Below are 25,488 nucleotides of genomic sequence, written 5' to 3'. Positions count from 1 at the left end.
AGGAATAGACATAAGTTTTCTCTGGCAAAAACAAAAAAAACAAAAAAAAAAAACAAAACAAAAAAACAAACCGTAATGTAACAGATTCCTAAAATACCCTGCTCCAGGCTTTCTCTATTTCTTCTAAAAAGTTTCATAATGGCTTGCTTTCCATTATAATCACTACCTATAAATAACTTTAGGTGGTTGGATCTAGGATTCAACCAACAGATACCTTCCCTTTTTGGGGGGATTCTTTTCATACTCTTACAAAGAGTAGAAAGGACCAAAAGAATTTAATGGATAGATTTGGAAACGACTTTAAAACATTGGATATATAATGTTAGACCTAGAAAGGGAATTTAAATAATTTTTAGATCAACCTCCTATTTTACAGTTCAGTGGGTAGAAATCTGTGCCTACAGTCAGGTGGACCTGAGTTCAAATATGACCTCAAGACACTTATCAGCTGTGTGACACTGAGTAAGTCTTATTTAACCTCTATTTGCATCAGGTTCCCAATCTGAATCATTAGTATAATAATAGTATCATCTTCTCCAGGCTATTTGGAGGATCATTTCAATAATTATTGTAAATTGCTTAGCAAAATGCCTGGCATATATAAAGTGCTATATGAATGTTAGTTATTATTATTGTTATAGATTTAAGGCAAAACAGGTAAAGTGCTTGATTGATGATGGCATAATCATTAAAACACACAGTTGGGACTGAAGTCATTCAAAGAAATAACAACTAACATTAACATATCACTGACTATGTACCATGAATTTTCCAAAGTACTTTACACATATTATCCCATTTGATTCCCACAACAACCCTAGATCCAATTTTACAAAGGAGGAAACAGGAAAAGAGTGGTTAAATAATTATTTGAGGGTCACATTTCCTCTAAGTGATTCTGGCTGGGTTTGAAATCAGGTCTTCCTGACTGCACACTTAGCACACTGTCACTGAGTTGCCTCTAGGAATGCTAACAATGAATTTTAACTTTTATGTTTATGGACACATTGCCTTAATTATGTTGCCATACTAGGAAAACTACTGAAATATGTTCCATATAAAATCCTTCAATGAATTTTTACTACTTAAATTCACACCAAAACTGTCCAAATTTTTAATTTTAGCTTGTCTTGTACTAACTGTCCTTCTAAGAAAAGAGTAGAGGAATGGTTTAGAGGTTATGTTATATATCTTTTGAAATATTTAAAACTATGTGAAAGAGAGCTGAGACTTATAATTGAACTAGTTAGAATGGATAGAAATGAGATATTCAAGAAGACATAATGAAAGCCAAAAGGGAAGGGAAGGGAAGGGAAGATGAACCATTTTTATCTTTCATTTTGATGTGTAAATATATATATATATGAGAATGGATATTTTGGATATTTGTGAAGGTAAAGATTATATTAGATCCAGCAAATTTATAGCTATCCATATATTAAGACCATTTTCTATCTCATTCTTTCTTTGACTTCTTTAAACTCCATGATGTTCTCTCAATCATAATGTATTATATTTAAGAGTAAGCAGTGGGGCAGCTAGGTGGTGCAGTGGATAGAGCACTGGCCCTGGATTCAGGAGGACCTGAGTTCAAATCCGGCCTCAGACACTTGACACTTACTAACTGTGTGACCCTGGGCAAGTCACTAAACCCCAATTGCCTCGCTAAAAAAAAAAAAAAAAGAGTAAGCAGTAACTTTGAAAGTAATCCCACCATTATGTCCACAATAACTATAAAAATCTTTTCTAATTCATATTACCCCCTTATACTGTGTTCCTCAATTTCTTTCATATTTTGATAACCATAATCCATTTCTAACTTTCTCTAATGGGAATCATGGTGGGCACTGACAAGAATCAGAGTACTGCCATCATGTTCATCCTCTTGGGATTCTCTGAATAGTCAGAGTTTGAGATGCCCCTCTTTCTATTATTCTTCATTATCTATGGAATCACTGTGGTGGAGAATATGAGCATTATTGTGATCATCAGAATCAAACCTAAACTCCATAGCCCCATGTACTTTTTCCTTAAGCACTTGTCCTTTGTGGATTTCTGTTATTGCAGTATAGTTACACCAAAATTACTAGAGAACTTAGTTGTAGAAGACAGAAGTATCTCCATCAAAGGCTGCATCACACAGTTTTTCTTTGGTGTCACCTGTTTGGTGACAGAGATGGTCATGTTGGCAGTAATGGCACATGACTGCTTTTTTGCTGTATGTTATCCTTTGCTCTATACAGTTTCCATGTCCCCAAAACACTGTGCCCTGCTAGTGACTGTAGCATATGCGTGGGGCATAACTTCTATTGTACTCACCTCCTCACTTCTTATATTGTCACTTTGTGAGACCAAAATCATTAATAACTTTACATGTGAATATTCTGTCATCCTCTCTGCTTCCTGTTCTGACAAACACTTCAATGAGATAATCCTTTTTATATTTGCAAATCTCAATGTATTTTGTACCCTCATCATTATTCTAACATCCTGTCTTTTGATTTTTGTCACTATCCTCAAAATGCATTCAGCCACAGGGAGATATAAAGCTTTCTCCACTTGTGTCTCCCACTTGACAGTTGTTACCATCTTTTATGGTACCATTCTCGTTCTCTATTGTATTCCCAGTACCAATAACTCATGGCTTATAGTCAAAATGGGATCTGTTTTTTATGCTGTCGTGATTCCTATGCTAAATCCTTTAATATACAGTCTAAGAAACAAAGATGTGAAGGAAACCTTAAAGAAATTAATGCACCTCAATATAATTTCATAATAAGATCATTTCTATGAATTCTATCCCTCCTCGCTGAACTATTCTGGTGGAACTTATGGCAATATTTAAGAAAGTTTCTGAGTCATATTCATTTACTGTTGTCTTTGTTGATCAGACTTTCACTTTCTACAACCTTCTGAAAGATGAAAAAAATGAAAAAAGGACATAGGAAATGAGAAAAATTACTGCCAGAAAATCATGTACCCTATGTTGGAGCAACACTCTCATAACTTTTCATTAAAGCCACATTGACAATTTGTGTAAAAAAAACAAACCTACTGATTCCACAAGATTGGATAACTGTTTTCTTTTTTCAAAAATATTTCCACTACTTCATAGAGAATAAAGGAACAACAACCAAAGAAGTAAACTGTGAGCTGGTGGAGTGAGTAGGTGGTTTATGGAGGTTTTCCAGAAACAAATCAGTGGTGGAGAAGAATAATAGTCATTGACTCCTAGAGAATCTAAATGGGCTAATAGAATTCTTTTTTATTGAAAATTTAAATTTTACTTCCAAATTACATGTAAAAACTAATTTTGGCATCAATTTTTTAAAACTTTGTATTCCAACATCTCTTCCTCCCTCCCTTCCCATGCCCCATCCCAAAAAACTCAAGCAATTCAATATAAGTTATAAATGAGTATACATTAGCTATGTTGTTAGAGAAAATGGGTAAAAACAAAATGTCAGATTAAGAAATTACCAAAAAAAAATGTGTTTCTATCTGTTTTCAGATACCATCAGTTCTTTCTCTGTAGATAGATAGCAATTTTTATATGTCCTTCAAAGTTATATTGGATCATTTCCTTGCTGAAAATAACCATGTGCTTCTCAGAAGATCATCTTACACTATTGCTTTTATTTTGTATACAGTACATGCGACTCTGCTTCACTTCATGCTGGTCTTTCGAGGTTTTTTTTTTTTTTTGATAGCATCCTATTCATCATAACTTTTATATAGTACCTTAAACTTGACAAAAAATTTTTCTTCACAATAGCCTAGCAGAGTAGGTACCATACATTTTGCCACTGTAGTCAATTATGGTAACTATTTCCCTCCATCCTATTCCCTTCCCATGATATTTACTCTATTTTCTATCTTCCTTTACCCCATTCTTCTTCAAAAGTGTTTTACTTCTGACTGCCCCCTCCCCCTCTCTGCCCTCCCTTCTTTCACCCTTCCCTCCTTATACTCTTCCCCTCCTACTTTCCTGTAGGGTTCATGTATATGTTATTCCCTCCTTGAGCCCACTCTGATGATATTAAGGTCTTTGAGCTAATTCTGTGTTCTAATTTTTTCTTCCTCCCTCCCTCCTCAACTCTCCCAATGAAATCAAGCAATTCAATATGCCATACATGTACAGTTATGCAGAATATCTTCATCTTCCTTGAAAGGGTTTTGCTTTTTACTGCTCCCTCCCCCAATCTGCCCTTCCCTCCTTCCTCTCTTCCCCACCCCCCCACCTGCCTTTTCTACTTCCCCTCCCACTTTCCCTCAGGGAAAATATATTACTATACCCCCTTGAATGTGTATGTTATTCCCTCTTTGAGCCAGTTCTGATGATAGTAAGATTCACTCACTCCCTTAATCCTTCCCTTTCTTCCCCTCCCCTCCATAAGCTTTTTTCTTGTTCCCTTCATGTGAGCTATCACTCCACAGTCCACCTCTCCCTTTCCCCCTCTCCCAGTGCATTCCTCCTACCCCCAACCCTATTTTAAAGATGTCATCATGGGTTAGCTAGGTGGCAAAGTGGACAAAGCACCAGCCCTGGAGCCAGGAGGCCCCAAACCCAAATCCAGACTCAGACATAAGACACCCCATCATGCCTGCCTCACAAAGAACAAGTATAAACAAAACATAAATGCTTTACAGATATCATCCCTTCATATTCAGTTCAGACCTATGTCTTCTGTCTAAGTGTATTCCTTTCAGCTACCCTAATACTGAGAAAGTTCTTATGAGTTTGAAGTATTATCTTTACCTGTAGGAATGTAAACAGTTTAATCTTTTAATATCCTTCATGATTTCTTTTTCCTGTTTACCTTTTTATGCTTCTCTACAGTCTGGTATTTGAAAGTGAGGGGCAGCTAGGTGGCACAGTGGATAAAGCAAAGACCCTGGATTCAGGAGGACCTGAGTACAAATCCAGCCCTGTGCAAGTCACTTAACCCTCATTGCCCCACAAAAAAAAAAAAAAAAGAAAAAGAAAAAAAGTCAAATTTTCTCTTCAATTCAGGTCTTTTCATCACAAATGCCTGAAAGTCCTCTTTTTCATTGAAGTCCCATTCTCCCCTCCTGAATTTTGCTGTTGTTTCTTGGCTGTAGTCCCAGTTCCTTTGCCCTCTGGAATATCATATTCCATGCCCTCTGGTGCTTTATTGTAGATGCTGCTTGATCTTGTTTTATCCTTATTGTAGCTCCACAGTATTTGAATTCCTTTTTTCTAGCTGCTTGCAATATTTTCTCCTTGACCTGGGATCTCTGGAATTTTGCTATAATATTCCTGGAGGTTTTCCTTTTGGGATCTCTTTCAGGAGGTGATCAGTGGATTCTTTCAACTTCTATTTTACCTTATACTTCTAGAATATTAGGGCAATTTCCCCTGACAATTTCTTGCAAGATACTGTCTAAACTTTTATTTTGATCATGGCTTTCAGGGAGTCCAATGATTATCAAATGATCTCTCCTGGATCTATTTTCTAGGTCAGCTGTTTTTCCAAGGAGATATTTCATTTTTCCCTCTATTTAAAAAGAATCATTTGGATTTGCTTTACTGTGCCTTGGTTTCTCATAAAGTCAATAGATTCCATTTGTTCAATCCTAATTCTTTGGCAATAATTTTCTTCGGAGAGCTTTTGTATCTACTTTTCCATTTAGACATTTTATGATTGAGATACCTTAATGCATTAAATGTCTTATATCATCAGTATGAATATGTGTGAGGGAATCAATAAATCATGAAATGAAATATGGATTGGAAAGGGAGAAAAATGATAGTCTTGAATAGAGTAGCATAGAATCAGGATTAGTGTGGCAGAAATTAAAAAGAGGCAAACTTAGGCTTGATGTCAGGAAGATGTTCTGAACAATGAAAACTTATTAAAAGTAGAACAGACTGACTCAGTTTGTGAAATGAGGTGCAAGTTCAAATGATATTTCTCTTCTTCTTTTAATATTTATTTTCCCCAATTGTTTATACATGATTTCAAAATAGAAAACAGACTAAACCTATAAAAAACACAATTTCAAGACACATTCCATGACATGAAAGAGCTCGTGCATATCAGGCAGGTGAACATCTGCATACAAAGATCCATGCTAGTATTAAAAAAATCAAGAGAGTAAGTTGTGTTAAGAATTTGTCTTACAGCTTTGAGAGGAGAGACGTTCAGATTTATTCAATGGAAAGAGAATTGTTAAGGAATGATTTGAAGTTATAAAATATTCCCTCTGCTCTTAAGGAAAATTTGAGGTTTGTACAATTAGAGGAGTAAAAGGTAACAGAGACAAGAACTATGGTGAGAGCAAATATGTGGAGCCAAGAATATGCACTGCATTGATTGTGTAAAGAATAAATACTTTGGTTTGAAACTTGTGCTAGCTGTAGAGCTTCAATTGGGATGGAAAATCAGAACTCATGAGTGCAACTTAATAGAAGGAATTGATTGATTGACTACAGACATTAATAGTCTATTTGGTTTTAGATATAATAACAGATAGAATTTTGGCCATTTTGCAATTGATTACTTTTCAAGATTAGAGTCCATGTATTGGAAAGTAGATTAAATGTGAACACAGAGCAATCATGTCAGATCACAACTTTATTGTTTAATATCTGTGTGATCTTGGACAAATCATTGAATGGATTTGTGTATCAGTCTCCACATCTATAAAAGGAGGGACTGGACTAGATGACCAATAAGTTTTCAAACCCTAAATCTATGATTATAAGTCATAAACATGTGGTCTTATGTTAAGATCCTTGAGTCAAAAAGCAATTAAAGATACCAGAAATGCAGAAGAGATGGGTGAGATTGAAAAAAATCTAGAAAGATGAATAGATAGATATGTAGAAAGATTTTGGGGGGGTCTAGGGTTGGGCTTCCCACCCTTTAGTTTTTGATTCTTTATCTCTTAACTATCCTGTATATGTTTACACACATATATACATAGATGCATACAAACACCACATACACATATACATACATAACTACATGTGTGCATGTATATGCGTACATACAGAAACACATGTATAATAAATCCAGGAAGAACAGTGTGGTACAGTGAAGAGAATAAGTCAGGAATATCCATGTTCTAGATCTAAATTTGAAGACCTTAATAAGGAGGGTTTTAATGAAATTATCTTAGAAAAGTCATTTAGTCAACTTGTGCCTCTGTTGATAAGACTAAAAGTAGTTGTTGTTTTTATTTTTCATTCCTTCTCAAAGAGGACCATGATATTGGGGTTATGTCATGACTTGAACAGAATTGGATTTAAATAAGGGAGGGCTGTGCAAGGTCACCCACCTCACTCTCTCCTCTAGAGCTATCTGGGTCCAGTGGCAAGACAGACATCAGAATAACTGGAGATGACCCTGGATATTTAAGGCAATTACGGTTAAGTGACTTGCCCAGGGTCACAGAGCTAGTAAGTTTCTGAGGTGTGATTTGAACCCAGGTTCCTTGACTCCAGGGCCAGTGCTATAACCACTGTGCCCCCTAGTTCCCCCCCCCACACACACACACAGATGACTGAACAAGAAGGGGCAACTAGGTGACACAATGGGTGGAGTGCAGGCATGGAATCTGGAAGGTGTCATTTCAGATCTGGTCTCAGACACTTACCAGCTATGTTACTCTGGTCAAGTCAACCATATTTCCTTCTGTTCCTAATCTGCAAAATGAACTAGAGAAGGAAATAAAGCAATCCAGTAGCTTAGCCAAAAGAAACCCAAATAGGGTCATAGAAATTAGACATGACCAAAATGACTGAAAGCCTCATTGAACTCTCTAACTCTATGTTATAAGCAACTTTACACTACAATGACTAATCTTTCTTTGCATAATAACATATTGACTTCTTATATATGTGGGAATTTGGTGAAGACATATAAAAGGGAACAAGCATAGATAGATAGGCTGTGATAGGAGCAACATAATAGTAGGTCAGGAGATGGTGAAAACATTTGAAAAAAATGGAAGTTGATTAGAATTTATGAAATGGTAACTCTTTGCCATAACAATACAGCAGAAAGATGACAATTAGGGAAAAAAATATCCTCAAAAGATATACTTTGGTTCAGAGAGAAAAAGTAGCAGAAATGGAATAAGCTGAAATTTGTACAGTTAATCAAAAATATATAGATTTAAGCTATATATAGATATATTTTGAAGTGGTAGAGGAAGGAATGGAAAATTGAACAGTGTTATTCCTGGATGAAATAAGAATTTCATTGTAATAAGCCACACAACTGGATTTACCAGTTTGCAATTTTCAGTTTTCAGGAAGCACATACTCTCACTGATATATTTTTGTGTACTCATGGAATTGTTAACTGTTCTTCTGCTAATGTTTTATTAAAAGAGAAATACAAATTGGAATGATAACTTCCATTCCTTTTTCCAAGATCCATTTTTTCTTTTTTTTCATAAAAGTATTTTATTATTTTCCAATTACATGGAGAGATAGTTTTCAACATTTGCTTTTTTATAAGATTTCTAGTTTCAATTTTTTTCTCCTTCCCCTCTCTTCCCTCTCCCCAAGACAGCAAGCAACCTGATATAGGTTATGTATGTACAATCACATTAAACATATTTCTGCATTCATGTTTTGTTTTTCATGATCCATTTCTAGTCTTCTTGAACAGGAATTATGATGAGCACTGAGAAGAATCAGAGTACTGCCATCATATTCATCCTCTTAGGATTCTCTGATTATCCAGACCTCCAAGTGCCTCTCTTTCTACTGTTCCTCACCATGTATGTAGTCACTGTGTTGGGGAATGTGGGCATGATTGTGATCATCAGGATCAACCCCAAACTCCACACACCCATGTATTTTTTCCTCAAACACTTGTCCTTTGTGGATTTCTGTTACTCTACTATAGCCACACCAAAACTGCTAGAAAACTTAATTGTAGAAGACAGAAGTGTCTCCATCAAGACCTGCATGACACAGTTTTCCTTTGGTACCACCTGTGTGTCAACAGAGATGGTCATGTTGGCTGTGATGGCCTATGACCGCTTTGTTGCTATATGTTATCCTTTAATTTATACAGTTTCCATATCCCCAAAACGCTGTGTGCTACTAGTGACTGTGGCATATGCATGGGGCATAATTTCAACTAGTGTCCTTACCTACTCACTTGTTATATTATCATATTGTGAGACCAAAATCATAGATAACTTTGTATGTGAATATGCTCTCTTCCTCTCTGCTTCCTGCTCTGATACACATTTCAGTGAAATAATGCTTTCTATCTTTGCAAATCTCAGTGCATTTTTCACCCTCATCATCATCCTTACATCCTATCTATTTATTTTTGTGACTATCCTCAAGATGCATTCAGCCAGTGGGAGGTACAAAGCTTTCTCCACTTGTGCCTCCCACATGACAGCTGTTACCCTCTTTTATGGGACCATCTTCTTTCTCTATTGTATTCCCAGTTTCCAATCTTCAAAGCTTGTAATGAAAGTGGGATCTGTTTTTTATACTGTGATGATTCCTATGTTAAATCCATTAATATACAGTCTAAGGAATAAGGATGTGAAGGAAACTTTCAGGAAATTAATGCATCTCAAAATAATTTCTCAATAGAATGATTTATATGAATCATATGATTACTGGATGAAGTATTCTGATAGGATTTGTAATGATATTTAATTAATTGTATGAATACTATTCAATAACTCCATTATCTTGTGTTCACACCTCTAGTTTCTATAACCATCTGAAGATTAGCAGGAAAATTCTTAGGTAAATAAAGAAATGATGTTGTAAATGAGAAAAATCACTGCTTAAAAATCATTACAATATAACCTGTGATAGGGGGCAGCTAGGTGGTACAGTGGATAGAACACCGGCCCTGGATTCAGGAGGACCTGAGTTCAAATCCAGCCTCAGACCCTTAACACTTACTAGCTCTGTGACCTTGGGCAAGTCACTTAACCCCAATTGCCTCACCAAAAAAAAAAAACCCACAAAAACAAAAACAAAACAAAACAATATAACCTGTGATAAAGTATCAATCTTAGAATCTTTCATCAAAGCTCCTTGATGATTTGTTGTAAAAATAAGTCTACTCCTTCTACAGTATTGAATGCATGTTTTATTTTTTTTAATTCTTCACTTTTCTACTACTTCACATTAAAAATAAAAATCTAAGGTGTGAGGAGGAAATTTTTGGTGGCCTAACAGAAACAAACTTCTTCCTTGATGGCTTAAAATATTCAATGATGGAAGAGCATAGTAGTCACTGACTCCTGGAGGAACTCAATGGGCTAAAAGAATTCTTAGAAAACTCAGGTCATTCTTACAAAGAACTTAGTATAGTTCTTGTAGCATAGTAAATACTTAATAATTTTAGGTTGACTGATCCATTTGTAGTATGCAAAGAGCTACTGGTTCTCCCCTCTTCCAACTTGAGCAACTGTATCTTAGAAATTGGCTTCCAATAATTTTTGTATTATTTTAATTGATGGTATAAAAAAGCATTTCTGTAATATAGTATATTAAAGTATGATTGTACATGAAACTACAAATCTATTATGTAAAATAAATTTTTATATTATCATACACACATAACCTGTATCTGTTTGTTTGCTGCCTCAGGGAGGGGGAAGGGGAAGGAGGAAAAGCGGGATAAAAATTGGAACCCCAAATTAGAAATAAAAAGGTTTATTACAAATATATATATATATATATACACAAACATACATGCATGGATATATATACATATGTAAATACAAACATATATATATATAATTATCATGTAATTTTTTTTCTTTTTCCCTCTGTTGCCAGCCCTTGAAATGTCTACCATAGATGTAAATATGTACATGTATACATAGATGATAGATAGATTAAACTAATTCTATATATGCTATTATTTATCAGTGCTTTGTCTCAATGCAGATAGTATCTCCTGTCATATGTACCCTATAATGTGGGTATTTATAATAGTCAAAATGAATTAGTTGCTGAAATTTGTTCTTCTTTGTTACTCTTTTCAATGTTTCATTGTTTCTTCCCATTTCGTTTTTCATTACTTTGTACAAATCTATCCATGTTAGAACTGCAAATTTGTCAACATCTGTTTCTCCTCCAGGGTCAACAAAGTCCAGTAGCAAGAGAAAAATCAAGATGACTGGAAATGGTCCAGGCTGAAGTGGGTGACTGTGGCTCAATTGATAAGGATAATTTTAAAGCAATTAATATCTGTTCAACACCATTCACCATTAACTTTTACTACAGGAAAATAAATAAATTTAGAAAGCATCCAAAAGAATTCCATGTAAAGAAACAGGGTTCCTTGATGTGAAATCACCTAATGAAATATTAACATTAAATGGTATAGTGGATAGAGTGCCAGCCCCAGACTCAGGAAGACTCTTTTTTTTCTGAATTCACATGTGGCCTTAGACAAATGTTAGCTGTTTGAGTCTGGACAAATCACTTAATTCAGTTTCAATTTCCTCATTCTAAAGTGAGATGGAGAAAGAAGTGACAAACCATACCACTATATATGCTAAGGAAACTCCAGATGGGATAAGGAAGTGTTGGACACAACTAAAATGACTGAAAAACAATGTGAATGTTGTTTGTTAGATAGACAGACAGAAAAACAAACAGACAGATACAAAGACACATAGAAACATATATAGATACATAGTTGACAGGGTGAAGCTTAAAAATCTAACTGTGATGTCTAAAAATCTAATGTGTATTCACCTTAAATTAGAAGTTTTAGCACCAGTCTTTGGGCATTAAGCATTTATTAAAGCATACTAGGTATTAGTTAAAAGGAAAATGTGAAGTTCAGAAAGTTAAGGAAAATCCTCTCTATCCTAGAGTTATAGCCTACTCTGGTTCTTCCTCAAATCCTCTAACACAAGCCTGCTTCAACCACGAATTACTCCCACAAACTGAGTGTGGAAGCTTTTTATAGGTCTGGAGCAGAGTCAGTCCTTACACACTGCTTCAAACTGATTGGTTAGTGTCATCCAAATCCATTGGTCCAATGGACTTGAAGGTGGCCTCATGTTGAGTTCAAAGTCCTTAACTTCTGAGAACAATACCTTCTTAAGGGCCAGCCAGGTATGGTTACAATATAATTAACTTTAAGTAGACTAATCAGCAAAGTCAATCACTCTCACTTAATTGAATAAATTTAGATTAATCTCCAGGTGGGCCTTTGAGTATCTGCCAAATTCCATTATTTTCTTATATTCCCTGCCCCCTGCCCTTGCTTCATTAAGAAACATTGTTTCCTTAATGAAGCAATAACATTACAGATACTTATGACTAGCAATATAAAGGTAATTAAAAGAGAGAAAATAAATTGAGCAATGCATTGATAGTAAACTAAAAGAGGTATTCCCCTATAGAAGGAGGACATTAAAAAAAAAGAAAAACTAAAGGGGGCACTCCCATTTAGTAAGTGGACATTATAAACAGTGGATACAATGAGGAAAAGGAAAACAGGAAAATATCCATTTAAGTCTTTGGAAGTCTTTTCTCAGGTGATTCTTGGGATATCCTCTGGGTGTAGTTGTGGAAAGGAAGTCTTTCAGGTGTGGATGCTGATGATCGACTAACAAGTCTCAGCTGTAGAGTTTCAAGTGTGATTGTAAAGTCCCTCAGGTGTTTCAGATACTGATAATCAACTGGGAAAGTTTCCTACAAAATTGATCTTAACACAACTTTTAATAGCTTTGCCAATAATCAAATCAAACAATGAGAGTTCTCAAAAATATGTCTAAGGAAATTCAGAATCTTTTAGAGATTTTTAAATTATTGTTCAGTTGTTATACATAAAACATAATAAAATCAAAAATTGAAACCTTCTCTAAAATTAATATTATTACAATAGAGACATATAGTTATGTGTTCATTTCAGAATTGTTCTTACAAAAGGGTTTTTGAACTAAAAAAGTATTAAAAAGAGGAGTTACTCTTATTATTACTACTATGATAGAATGCAAACACCTTATACAATAGATTGTGTAATCATTTATTTTTTTTTCTATCTCCAAAATCTAAAGGTACTTAATATATCCTTGTTGATTGGTGGATATCAGATTATTTTGTTTGAACTTTTTTTTCCCCTACCTCACATTACTTAAATTGACACCTTACTCTTCTATGTTGGGCACCAGGCACAAGTAAATTATTTCTTTAATAAGAAATATATTATTGTGAAACAGAAATTATTAAATATAATCTCATGCAGGCTAATTAAAATATATTATATTATATTATATTATATTATATTATATTATATTATATTATATTATATTATATTATATTATATTATATTATATTATATTATATTATATTATATTATATTATATTATGTTATGTTATGTTATGTTATGTTATGTTATATTATGTCATGTCATGTCATATCATATCATATATTAATATGTGTATATATTACAAATATAATTAGGTTACCAGAATTTTATAGTAAATCGTGATGGTAATCTAGAATACGATAAATCAGATGATGCAAACTTTTGGAACAAAAAGTCATCATTTGATAAATTAAAAAATAAGTAAATAAAAATAAAACTGCTGGGAAAACTAGAAAAAAAGTATGGTAGAATCTTGGTAGAGATCAATATATCATAGCATATATGAAAGTAACATACAAGTGCATACATGATTTACCCATAATGTGTGATACAATATTTAGGAGAGCATGGAATACATTATCTGTCTGATCTCTGGAAAAGGGAAAAAGGTAGGACTGAGCAAGTTATTTAGAAAATTAAAAGTGCAAATTGGCTCATTTTCATTGTATAAAATTAAACCGTTTTGGCTAAAAAAAAATTCATCAAAATTAAAAGAAAAGAGAAAACAGGGAATTTTTTTTACAAGTATCTGATCAAGAACTCATTTCTCAATTATATCAAGAACTGAGTTATTTTAATAAGAATACAAGTCATTCTCCAATTGACAAGTGGTTAAATAATATAAACAGGCAGGCTTTAGATAATTAAATCAAAGCTATGTATAGACAAATAAATGCTCTAACTCACTACCAATTAGAGAAATTCAAATTAAAATAACACTGAGAATCTACCTGACACATCAAATATGATATGAGACAATAGGCTCATATGACCAAAAAGGAAAATGGAAAATTGGGGGGGGTGGGGGTGGAGTAGATGAAAACTGAGACACTAATGTATTGTTGGTGGAGTTGAAAAGTGGCACAACTATTTCAAGAGCAATTTAAAACTATGCCTAAAAGGATTTAAAACTAAATAGCCATTTGTAAAACATTAGCACTTCTATCCCAAAGAGAGCAGAAATGTTTATAGCAGCTCTTTTTAGGGTAGCTTAAATTTGTAAACTGAGGGGATGCCCCAAAACTGAGGAATAGCTGACCAAATTGTGGTATATGATTGTGATGGAATATTAGTGTACTATAATATAAGAAATGACAAGCACGATGATTTCAGAAAAATCTATGAAGACTTGAATGAACTGATGCAAAATGAAGCCAGCAGAACCAGGAAAACATTGTACAGAGTAACAACATATTGTGTGATGGAGAAATGTGAATGACAGTTATTCTCAGCAATACAATGACCTAAGGCAATCCCAAAGGAATCATGATGAAACATACTATCTGCCACCAAAAACACCCTATAGTGTCTGAATATGAACTGGAGGACATTTTCCATTCCTTTGTTCCTTTGTTCCTTTGTTCCTTTGTTCCTTCCTTCCTTCCTTCCTTCCTTCCTTCCTTCCTTCCTTCCTTCCTTCCTTCCTTCCTTTCTTCCTTCTTTCCTTCCTTTCTTTCTTCTTTCCTTCCTTTCTTTCTTCTTTCCTTCCTTTATTTCTTTTTTCTTTATTTAATTTTTTCTCTAGTCTTTTTGTAAAAAAATTACTAATAAGGAAAAGCTTTATGAAATTACATGAATATGTACTAAGGAGATGAAAGGATAGAATTTATAATTCAAAACTTTAAAAATAGAAGTGTTAAATTTTTTTTAACATGTAATTGGGAAGAGGACAGCTAGGTGGCATGGTAGATAAAGCACTGGCCTTGGATTGATGAGAATCTGGGTTCAAATCTGGCCTCAGACACTTGACACTTACTAGCTGTGTGACCCTGGGCAAGTCACTTTACCCCCATTGTCCTACCAAAAAAACAAAAACAAACAAACAAACATGTAATTGGAAATATGAAAAAATTCCAAGTAGGTTGTATCACACTGAAAATCTCTTTAATTTTTATATATTGCACATGGACTTTTTGCTTTGCTTACTGTCTCTTTCATTAAAAACTTATCTCCTCTCTATATCCCCAATATTAAGTGTGGTCCTTATAATATTGTAATGCATATTAAGTGTTTGTAACCGACTGGACTGAATAGACATGTTACCAACTTTACAGATTTCATTATTGTATTGTTGGAGGCAGGTGGTGGTGAAAGAGGGAAGATATGTGCTTAAATAATAAAATTGGTTTGGCACTGGGGTTATCATCAGCCTTATAAATATAGGAAATGAAGCATCCAAGATATTATTTCTACAGTGGGGATCACAGTATGAGCTTGAGCACTAGCATCTAGTGACCTTAGTAGCTGCACCCCCATAGTAAAGATTCTTGCCTGAAGCTTGGCTGATCTCAGATCACCAAGTGAAGTCACTATGTATAGAATTTCTCTGCCAGGAACTAGAGTGAGAGAGAAATTTTACATCTTGAAGCCTACTTTTTATACTGTCGTTATTGTGCTGTGCAAGATAAAGTTAAGAAATATTTGTGACATCCTCTCAATAAGCATTTAAGAGGATGCAAGCCGAGCCTTACTCCACATCCTAAGAGCATAAATGATTCAGTTATGTATTAATTTGGATTTAATTGAACATAGTGTAACAATTGGAGTGAAGCCACCTGCTGGAGAGTTAGTGTAGGAAAGCTTCGCCATGAGGAGAAGACTTTGAGGGCAAGGCATGTGGTAAGTTTCTTGGTGTCAGGAAGTGACATTTGCTCATGGGTGCTGTTTATCATAGCTACCAGCCAATTAGCTTGGAGCTGTGTGTGCATGTGGATGGGATGTTCCCAGTTCCACAAGAGGCTTCCTTCTTCCTCCCAGAAGCTTTTTGTTCCTGACCTTGCCATGTCAGGTCGGATGATGGGGTCCCTTAGAAAGAGTTAGATTTTTACCTTTCTCTCTGATCATTAGATCCTAATGCTCTTTAATAAATACTTAAATACTCTTGTTAAAGCTTCTAATTTATTGGCAACCACTCATTAGATATTTTAGACAGTATAGCTAGATAGCAACTTTACAATAGTATAATATTAGGCAAAGCCTATGTGAATATTTGTAAAGTTGGAAAATAATTTTCCTTCAAAAGCTTTGATTTTTAAGGAATTCCTTCTCTGAAATTGATATACCAGAATTAAAAAAAAATTATTGGATTACTTGTTTTGAGACCACATTTGTAGAGTCAGTGTAGAGTTTCTACGCCCTGGGTCCCAAATCACTTGGAAGCAAAATTTAGAGGTTTAGCATAAGTACCATACTCAGGTTTCAGATAGAACAGGACATGTCTCTGACTTAGAACATCACTGTAAAATGGAGAGATCCACATTGTCCTTGTAAAGTTATTTTTTAAAAGACTGTGATTTTCTATTATTTATATATATATACATACACATATATGTGTGTGTGTGTCACTGGATTAATTCTTAGTTTGATTATTAGGGAGTTTTCAGGGAAGGATTACATTTTGGAATTAATATGTCACAGGATATACAGTTTGTGTGATGGATCTAGAAAATGAAGCTTCCAATAGATTATATGTTCTGGTAACTAGTTAGATCTTCATTGTATCTTCATTAATTTTTCATTCCTGCTTCCAATATGTATGGAAAACAAGGAATATTAGCTACTTATCAATATAATCATCTTGTAATGACAATTCAACTTCATTATGTGAAGAAGATTGTACTTTTTGCCTGTTTTCAAAAGAAAAGAAAAATGGAAGGAAAGATCATGTCTTGTTTGAATGAAATAAATGCACCTGACCCACATTCCTAGTGCTGGGCAAAAATGGCAGATAAGGGTTTTATTTTTGGTTTGTTTGGTTTGTTTGTTTGTTTGTTTGTTTTTGTTTTTTTGTTTTTTGTTTTTTGGTGAAACAGTTGGGGTTAAATGACTTTCCCAGGTTCACACAGCTAGTAAATATCAAGTGTCTGAGATCATATTTTAACTCAGGTCTTCCTGACTTCAGGGCCGGTGCTCTATCCACTGTGCTACCTAGCTGCCCCCAGATAAGTCATTTATGCATTTCTGTCAGTGATATTTGAAATGACAAACAGAGGAGATATAGGGTACAGCTCATAATTCATGAGTCACTCATTAGAGTCTTCCATTACATGAGCAAAGGTGGTATGTTGCTTCTTGGTAATCTAGTCAGATTCTATTGGTAGTCTCTGTGCAGATGATTCTAAAATATAGAAATCTAATCCTTCCATTTTGTTTGATCTCCAATGTTTCACCATTTATTGCCTCTTGTATATCACCCAATCATATGTCTGATAGACCTATTTCAAAAAAAGCCCTTAAACCTTTCCCCCAAGTTTGTCCCTATTCCTAAATTGTTGAAAATACCAAAATCAGTCTAGTTATTCTGGACTAATGCAAAAGGTGCTTCGTTCTTCCTTTGTTCTTACCAGAATTGCCTATCAGTTGGCAGGGTAGGCCAAATCCACACATAGAACATATAAACACTGTCCCTGGAAGATGTAGGTGCTTAATAAATGATTTTTGAATTGAAACATCTAAATTATTTGTCATACCTCTCATCCAGTACACCTGACCTCTGCACGTAGCAAGCACTTTTGTTTTTTATTGTTCTTTTTATATTTAGGTTCTGCCCTCACTCTCTCAACTTATCAATGTTCTTTGAATATTCTTAAATTAATTATTATTGAGTGATGCTGAAAAGCAGTCAAATGATAAATCAATGACCAATATTACCCACACGTATTTTTCTAAATGCTTTCCTTAACACTAAGTCTATTTGGTCCCCAATTGACAGAACTTTCAGGAAAATTATATAAGTGGATGGTGCTGAGGAGAGAGAGAGAGAGAGAGAGAGAGAGAGAGAGAGAGAGAGAGATAATAGATTAAGATAGATATAGCTTTATACATTTGCATATATGCATACTTATATAGATAAAATCAATTTATATATACCTTTATGTAAATGCACACACATACATGTATGTATAGGTATATATGGTTGTATATGTACACTTTAGTGTGTACATATGTGTATTTGTAGGTATGTGTATATGCACAATGATTTAATGTGCATCAACCTGAGAGGATCCTGAAATAATGTTTGGAAGGAGTTTAGAACCAGTCAGAAATAAGGCAGTTGGTAAATAAGTTGGATGCTTCCTCTGATTTCAAAGACATCTCATTCTGCAAAGAAGGCACAGGAGATATATCACTATGGCTAATCACTTATTTTATGGCCCATGGGAAAGGAGGGAAAAACAATAACAACACCAAAAACTTAGTAATGGGTTCTCTAGAGTCTGGGTCTCAAAAGTCTTGGGGGTAGAATTTTGTTGCATAGCACTATCAGCATTCTTTGCCCCCATTTCATTAAGTTATCTTTTTCTTTTTAATCACTTCTTTAGAGACCACATATGTAGGGTCAGTAGACAGTGTTTAGAGCCTTAGTCTCAAGGGTCTTGGAAGCAAATGCAAGTTCCTTAGCATAAGAACCATGCTAAGTTTTCAGGTAGAGTAGGAGGACATCTCTTTGACTCTGAGCTTTGCTCTAAAATAGAGAGAACTATATATTCCTTGGACAGTCAGTGAAAAGACTGTGATTTTCTGTTAATAATGCATACCAATGACTTCATTTTTAGTTTTATCTTTAAGAAGACATTAGGAAAGTATCTAATCATAAAATTGTTATATAAAAAACTAAACCATCTCTATCATGGACCTAGGAAATGAAGCATCTAGGACAGTCTATTTTCTGGTGAGTAGATATGTCTATATTTTACTCTCATAAACGTTTTTTTTTTCTGGTATATTTACTATAACCTCAAATGTTCCTATATTCTTTGAATGAGAAATCAGAAAGGACCTACCAAAAAAAAAAAAAGAATAAGAAAGTGGGAGGGGCTATATGAGATCATTCTCATCATTCTTATCACCATCATTCACATTTTGGTCACCAGTCCTCTGTAGGGAAGCTAATATCAGTGAATATTAGGAAATATCAGACAGTGTCTCTTACTAGAAAATATTTTCAGTAGATATGGGAAGATGAAACAGGTATATAGAAAGATCAATACTAATACTATGTAGCTATGGTTAAATGTACCCTAGCAATTACAGTCGTGGTTATAGAAATTGAGGGGAAGGAGTGCCTGTGGGTAAGGAGAGTAGGATTGCCATCAAAAACTTAACTTCATCAAGCTCTAAGATGCTAAATTTAAAATAGTAGCAATAAAAAAAGAAGTCATCAGGCTTTTGAGGAAATTATCTGTACAAAGATATAATGTCAGGAATACACACACACACATATATAATTATATATAATATATAATATTTTTATATACGCATATATTTAGATGTTAGGGGAAAGTGAATAGACTAATTTGGAAGAAAGTATGGCTTAACATATAAGAAAATTGTTGGAAGATAATGGTGGAGATGACCAAAGTTCTATACCTGGCAAGTAAAAAATGAAAAATAGATAAATGTACACTGGACTTATTACAAAGGAGTAGAAAGTAATCACAATATGGTCTATGTAATGCTTCATTAGGAATAAGGGCAGCATTCTGAGTGTTAAACAAAATAAGTGAGTGAAAATAGTGGGTGGGGGGAGGCAAGGAAATGAGTTTAACTTTCTTTACCTAAAGAATCATCTGGGCGGTGGGGGCAGCTAGGTGGAACAGTGGATAGAGCACTGGCCCTGGAGTCAGGAGTACCTGAGTTCAAATCTGGCCTCAGACACTTAATACTTACTAGCTGTGTGACCCTGGGTAAGTCACTTAACCCCAAATGCCTCACAAAAAAATAAAAAAAGAATCATCTGGGGGGCAGCAAGGTGGTGCAGTGGATAGAGCACTGGCCCTGGAGTCAGGAGGACCTGAGTTCAAAGCCAGCCTCAGACACTTAATACTTACTAGCTGTGTGACCTTGGGCAAGTCACTTCACCCCAATTGACTCATCAAAAAAAAAAAAAGGATCATCTGAAATAATAAATGGAAGAAGAGGTTGGAAACTGTATCACTGGAGGTGCTTTACATGTATGAAGTTCCTTATAACTAAGGAATCAGAGATCCATACCAAGCATAAATATCAACCATTTAATTAAAAAACTAATAATAATCTTTGACCCTAAATTGTCATTATTGATGTTATATTCTTACTATAATTATTTTAGAACTATCTTCTCAAAGATTTTCAGAGTACCACGGAATTATAAAACCTAAATAAACAAAACCTTGCCATCACCTTACATAATTGGAAAGACGATATTATTTTGACTGAGATATCTTAAAGCATTAAAAGACACTAATGCCATCAGTATGAATAAGTATGAGGGAAACAAAAACTCCTAAAATGAAATGTTGATGGGAAGTGGAGAATCATGACTGTCTTGAATTGAGTACCATAGAACCACTGTTACTGCAGCAGAAATTACAAGGAGAGAATTTTAGACTTGATGTCAGGCAGATATGAACAATGAAAGCTTCTTAAAAATGGAAGGAATTGACTCAGTTGGTGAGGTGAGCTACAAGTTCCAAGGTCATTTCTCTTTATCCTCCTTTTAAAACTTATTTTCATCGATTGTGCATATCTTATTTCAAAAGGTAAAGAGAATAAAGCTATAAAAACACAATATAAAAACACATTTCATGACATGAAGGAGCTCATAATGAATGTCAGGCAGGTGAACATCTGCATACAAAGATCCACACTACTAATGACAAAAAAAGAAAGTGCCTAAGGTCTGTTAAGAAATTGTCTTACAAAATTAAAAACAAATAAAAAATAAAAATAAATAGGGGGCAGCTAGGTGGCACAGTGGATAGAGCACGAGCCCTGGATTTAGGAGTACCTGAGTTCAAATCTGGCCTCAGACACTTAACACTTACTAGCTGTGTGACCCTGGGCAAGTCACTTAACCCCAACTGCCTTACCAAAAAATAAATAAATAAATAAATAAAATAAAAAACAAAGAAAAAAAGAAAAAAGAAACTGTCTTACAGCTTTGAGAGGAGAGCCTTTCAGATTTATTTAGTGGAAATGTAATTGGCAAGGAATGTTTTAAAATTATGAAAGATTTACTCAGTTCTTAAGGAAAATTTAAGGTTTCTACAACTAGAAAATTATAAATATGTCATTAAGTCTAGAGCTATGGGTAGAGAAAAGGTATGGAGCCAAGAATATATATGGCACTGATGGCATAAAGAATATACTTTTGTGTATACATGAGAATTAGGTGAAGATGTTTAAAATGGAACAAGGACAAATTGCTGATGATAGGAGAGACGTGATTATAAGTCAGAAGATGATGCTAATATTTGAAAAAAAATGACAGTTCATTAAAAATTTTGAAATGCCTACTATTTGCCATAGAACTATAGCAGAAAGATGACAATTTTCAAAAAAATATCCTAAAGAGATATACTTTTGTTCAGGGGGTCAGGGAAGTAGCGTAAATGGAATAAGCTGAAATTAATATAGCTAATTGAGGTAAAGGAGAAACATATACTATAGATTTAAGCTAAGTGTAGAAATATTTTTAATTGTATAGTTGGGAATGGAAAATTTAAAAGTGTTATTCCTGGATGAAAAGTGTCATTTGAATAAGCCCCCATCTGGATTCACCACTTTGGAACTTTCATACTTTCTGGGCCTTCATGGTCATGTAATTGATAACTGTTTTTTTTTTCCTGCTAATGTTTTATTAAAAGAGAAATATAAATTGGAATGATAACTCCCATTCCTTTTTCCCCGCCCCATTTTCTAAAACACAAATAACCTCAGTCATCAGTAAAATTTTTGTTGTTTTGTTTCTGGTTTTGGATTTTTTGTTTGTTTTGTGGGGCAATGAGGGTTAAGTTATTTGCCCAAGGTCACACAGCTGGTAAGTTATCAAAGGTCTGAGGCCAAATTTGAACTCAGGTCCTCCTGAATCCAGAGCCAGTGCTTTATCCAATGCACCATCTAGCTGCACCCAATCATGAGTAACATTTCTCAGGAAACTAATCTCACAGCTTTTATATCTTCCTTCCTTCCTTCCTTCCTTCCTTCCTTCCTTCCTTCCTTCCTTCCTTCCTTCCTTCCTTCCTTCCTTCCTTCCTTCCTTCCTCTTTCTCTCTTTCTTTCTCTCTTTCTTTCTCTCTCACTTCCTCTCTCTCTCTCTCTCTCTCTCTCTCTCTCTCTCTCTCTCTCTCTCTCTCTCTCTCTCTCTCTCTCTCTCTCTCTCTAGGCTTTCTCCACTTCTTCCCAATAGCTTTAGATGGCTTTTTTCCCATTACACCCAAAAGCTATAAAGAAAAAAAAAACCCTCAGAGTTTAGATCTATGATTCAACTAATAAGGACTTGCACTCTCTTTAAAGATGTGCTTTTCATCCTACTTAGAAAGAGTTTAAGGAACCATAAATTTTTAGTTTATATATTTGGAAATAACTTTAAAATATTGAATGTATAAGGTTAAACCTGCAAGGGAGATTTAAATATTTTCTGGTCTCATATATTACAGCATACTAGATAGATATCTGAGACTAGAGTAAAGGAGACCTGAGTTCAAATCTGACCTCATGAACTTACTAGCTATGTATCCCTGGACAAGTCATTTTTCCTCTCTTTTCATCAGTTTCCCGAACTGCACAATTGGGTTAATGATAGCATCTACTTCTCCAGCTTATTTTGAGAATTATTTCACTAGTAATTTTAAAGCACTTTGCACAATGCATGTCACATAGGAAGTGCTGTATAGATGTACATTATTGTTATTTTTATAAACTCAGACAAAATATGTGAAGTGATTGATTGATGACTGCATAGTCATTAAGGCACATGGTTGAGATTGAAGTCATTTAAACAAATAACAACTATGTGTATGTATATATATATATATATATATATATGTGTGTGTGTGTGTGTGTATGTATATATATATATATATATGTATATATATATACATATAAAATACCTCACTTGATTATTTTCATTTTTTCCTATTATAGAAAGACCTTCTTTAATGTAAGCTTGTCTATTGATATCTGTCCTATTAAGAAAAAAAGTAGAGAAATATTTAACTGATAGATTATATGAATGCATGTGTGCATGCATGTATGTATGTGGTGTGTATCTATATACAAATATGCGCATAGGCAGACACATGTACATATCGATATAGGCAAATTTTAAATATATCCACATGCATGTGTATATGTGTATCTTGCATATATATGTATCCATTCATGTATATATATGTGTGTATAGTTATACACATAGATTCATATACATAAATAGGGATTGATATATACACGTGTTTAAAAGGTGGTTATATGAAAGGGAGATAAGATTTATTTTTGGTTCCAGGGAAGTGAACTGGATTTAATTGGTAGAAGGGGCATATTCAAGATGACATGGTGAATAGAAAAGTGTAGGGGAGATGAACCACAATTGTCTTTATATTTTGATGCATTAAGAAATTAAATAAGCTGTCTTAGGAGTTAATTGCTTCTCCTTCACTTCCTAATTCTGAATTAATTATATTTTTCAGAAATGTACTTTTATATTAGATTCTGTGATTTTACAGTTATCTATATATTCATACTATTCTCTATGCTACACTTTTATTGGATTTTTCATACTCCATTATTTTCTCTGAACCCAAATATATAAGACTTGATAGTCAATACCAACTTTGAAACTAAACCTATTATCATCTGCATAATGATTATAACAATAATAATCTCTAATTCACACTACATTCCTACTTATTCTATGACCTCAATTTCATTCATGTTTTACTTTCCATGATCTATTTCTAATTTTCTCCAATAGGAATCATGATGGGCACTGAGAAGAATCAGAGTACTGCCATTGTGTTTATCCTCTTAGGATTCTCCGAATATCCAGAGCTCAAGGTGCCTCTCTTTCTGCTGTTCCTCACCATGTATGCAATCACTGTGCTAGGGAATGTGGGCATGATTGTGATCATCAGGATCAACCCCAAACTCCAAACGCCCATGTACTTTTTCCTCAAGCACTTGTCCTTTGTGGATTTCTGTTACTCCACCATAGCTACACCAAAACTACTAGAAAACTTAGTTGTAGAAGACAGAAGTGTCTCCATCAAGACCTGCATGACACAGTTTTCCTTTGGTACCACCTGTGTGCTAACAGAGATGGTCATGTTGGCTGTGATGGCCTATGACCGCTTTGTTGCTATATGTTATCCTTTGATCTATACAGTTTCCATATCCCCAGCACGCTGTGTGCTACTAGTGACTGTGGCATATGCATGGGGCATAATTTCAACTAGTGTCCTTACCTACTCACTTGTTATATTATCATATTGTGAGACCAAAATCATAGATAACTTTGTATGTGAATATGCTCTCTTCCTCTCTGCTTCCTGCTCTGATATACACTTCAGTGAGATAATACTTTTTATCTTTGCAAATCTCAGTGCATTTTTCACCCTCATCATCATCCTTACATCCTATCTATTTATTTTTGTGACTATCCTCAAGATGCATTCAGCCAGTGGGAGGTACAAAGCTTTCTCCACTTGTGCCTCCCACATGACAGCTGTTACCCTCTTTTATGGGACCATCTTCTTTCTCTATTGTATTCCCAGTTTCCAATCTTCAAAGCTTGTAATGAAAGTGGGATCTGTTTTTTATACTGTGATGATTCCTATGTTAAATCCATTAATATACAGTCTAAGGAACAAGGATGTGAAGGAAACCTTCAGGAAATTAATGCATCTCAAAATAATTTCTCAATAGAGTGATTTATATGAATCATATGATTACTGGATGAAGTATTCTGATAGGCTTTGTAATGATATTTAATTAATTGTATGAGTATTATTCAGTTACTCCCTTCTCTAGTGGTCACACCTTCAAATTCTACAAACATCTGAAGAGTATTCAAGAAAATTATTAGGTAAATGAAGAAAGGATATTTGAAATGAAAAAAAAATCACTGCCATAAAATATGATCACTGCCATAGAATAAAAATCACTGCCATAGAATATACTCTATGATGTAGCATCAACCTCATAATCTTCACTAAAGTTCCTTGACAATTTATTGTAAAAATAAGTCTACTGATTCCCCAAGATCAAATGCATGTTTTCTTTTTGACAATTTTCACATTGCTACTACTCACATAAATGAAACAAACAAAAAATTAATGTGTGAGCTAGTGGTGGGAACTAGTTGCATGAGCATGATTT

At 34.4% G+C, this 25,488-nt stretch overlaps 3 protein-coding genes across 3 annotated transcripts; all 3 read left to right on the top strand.

Moving 5' to 3' along the window:
• The first annotated feature begins 1,837 nt into the window (after window positions 1-1,837).
• LOC122730401 (olfactory receptor 5D18-like) lies at window positions 1,838-2,776 on the top strand. Its single transcript, XM_043969516.1, is given in 1 exon segment — window positions 1,838-2,776. A coding segment is annotated over 1 exon segment (939 nt).
• Window positions 2,777-8,650: 5,874 nt separating this feature from the next.
• On the top strand, window positions 8,651-9,595 carry LOC122732379 (olfactory receptor 5D13-like). Its single transcript, XM_043972479.1, has one exon. The coding sequence runs from the start codon at window positions 8,651-8,653 to the stop codon at window positions 9,593-9,595; it is 945 nt and encodes a 314-aa protein (XP_043828414.1).
• Window positions 9,596-24,090: 14,495 nt separating this feature from the next.
• Window positions 24,091-25,035, top strand: LOC122732519 (olfactory receptor 5D13-like). Its single transcript, XM_043972731.1, has one exon. It carries the CDS (start codon window positions 24,091-24,093, stop codon window positions 25,033-25,035), a length of 945 nt encoding a protein of 314 aa, XP_043828666.1.
• The last annotated feature ends 453 nt before the right edge of the window (window positions 25,036-25,488 follow it).

The sequence above is a fragment of the Dromiciops gliroides genome, chromosome 6, assembly GCF_019393635.1.
Source record: "Dromiciops gliroides isolate mDroGli1 chromosome 6, mDroGli1.pri, whole genome shotgun sequence".
Classification (NCBI taxonomy): domain Eukaryota; kingdom Metazoa; phylum Chordata; class Mammalia; order Microbiotheria; family Microbiotheriidae; genus Dromiciops; species Dromiciops gliroides.
This window is presented reverse-complemented; position numbering and strand designations above follow the sequence as displayed.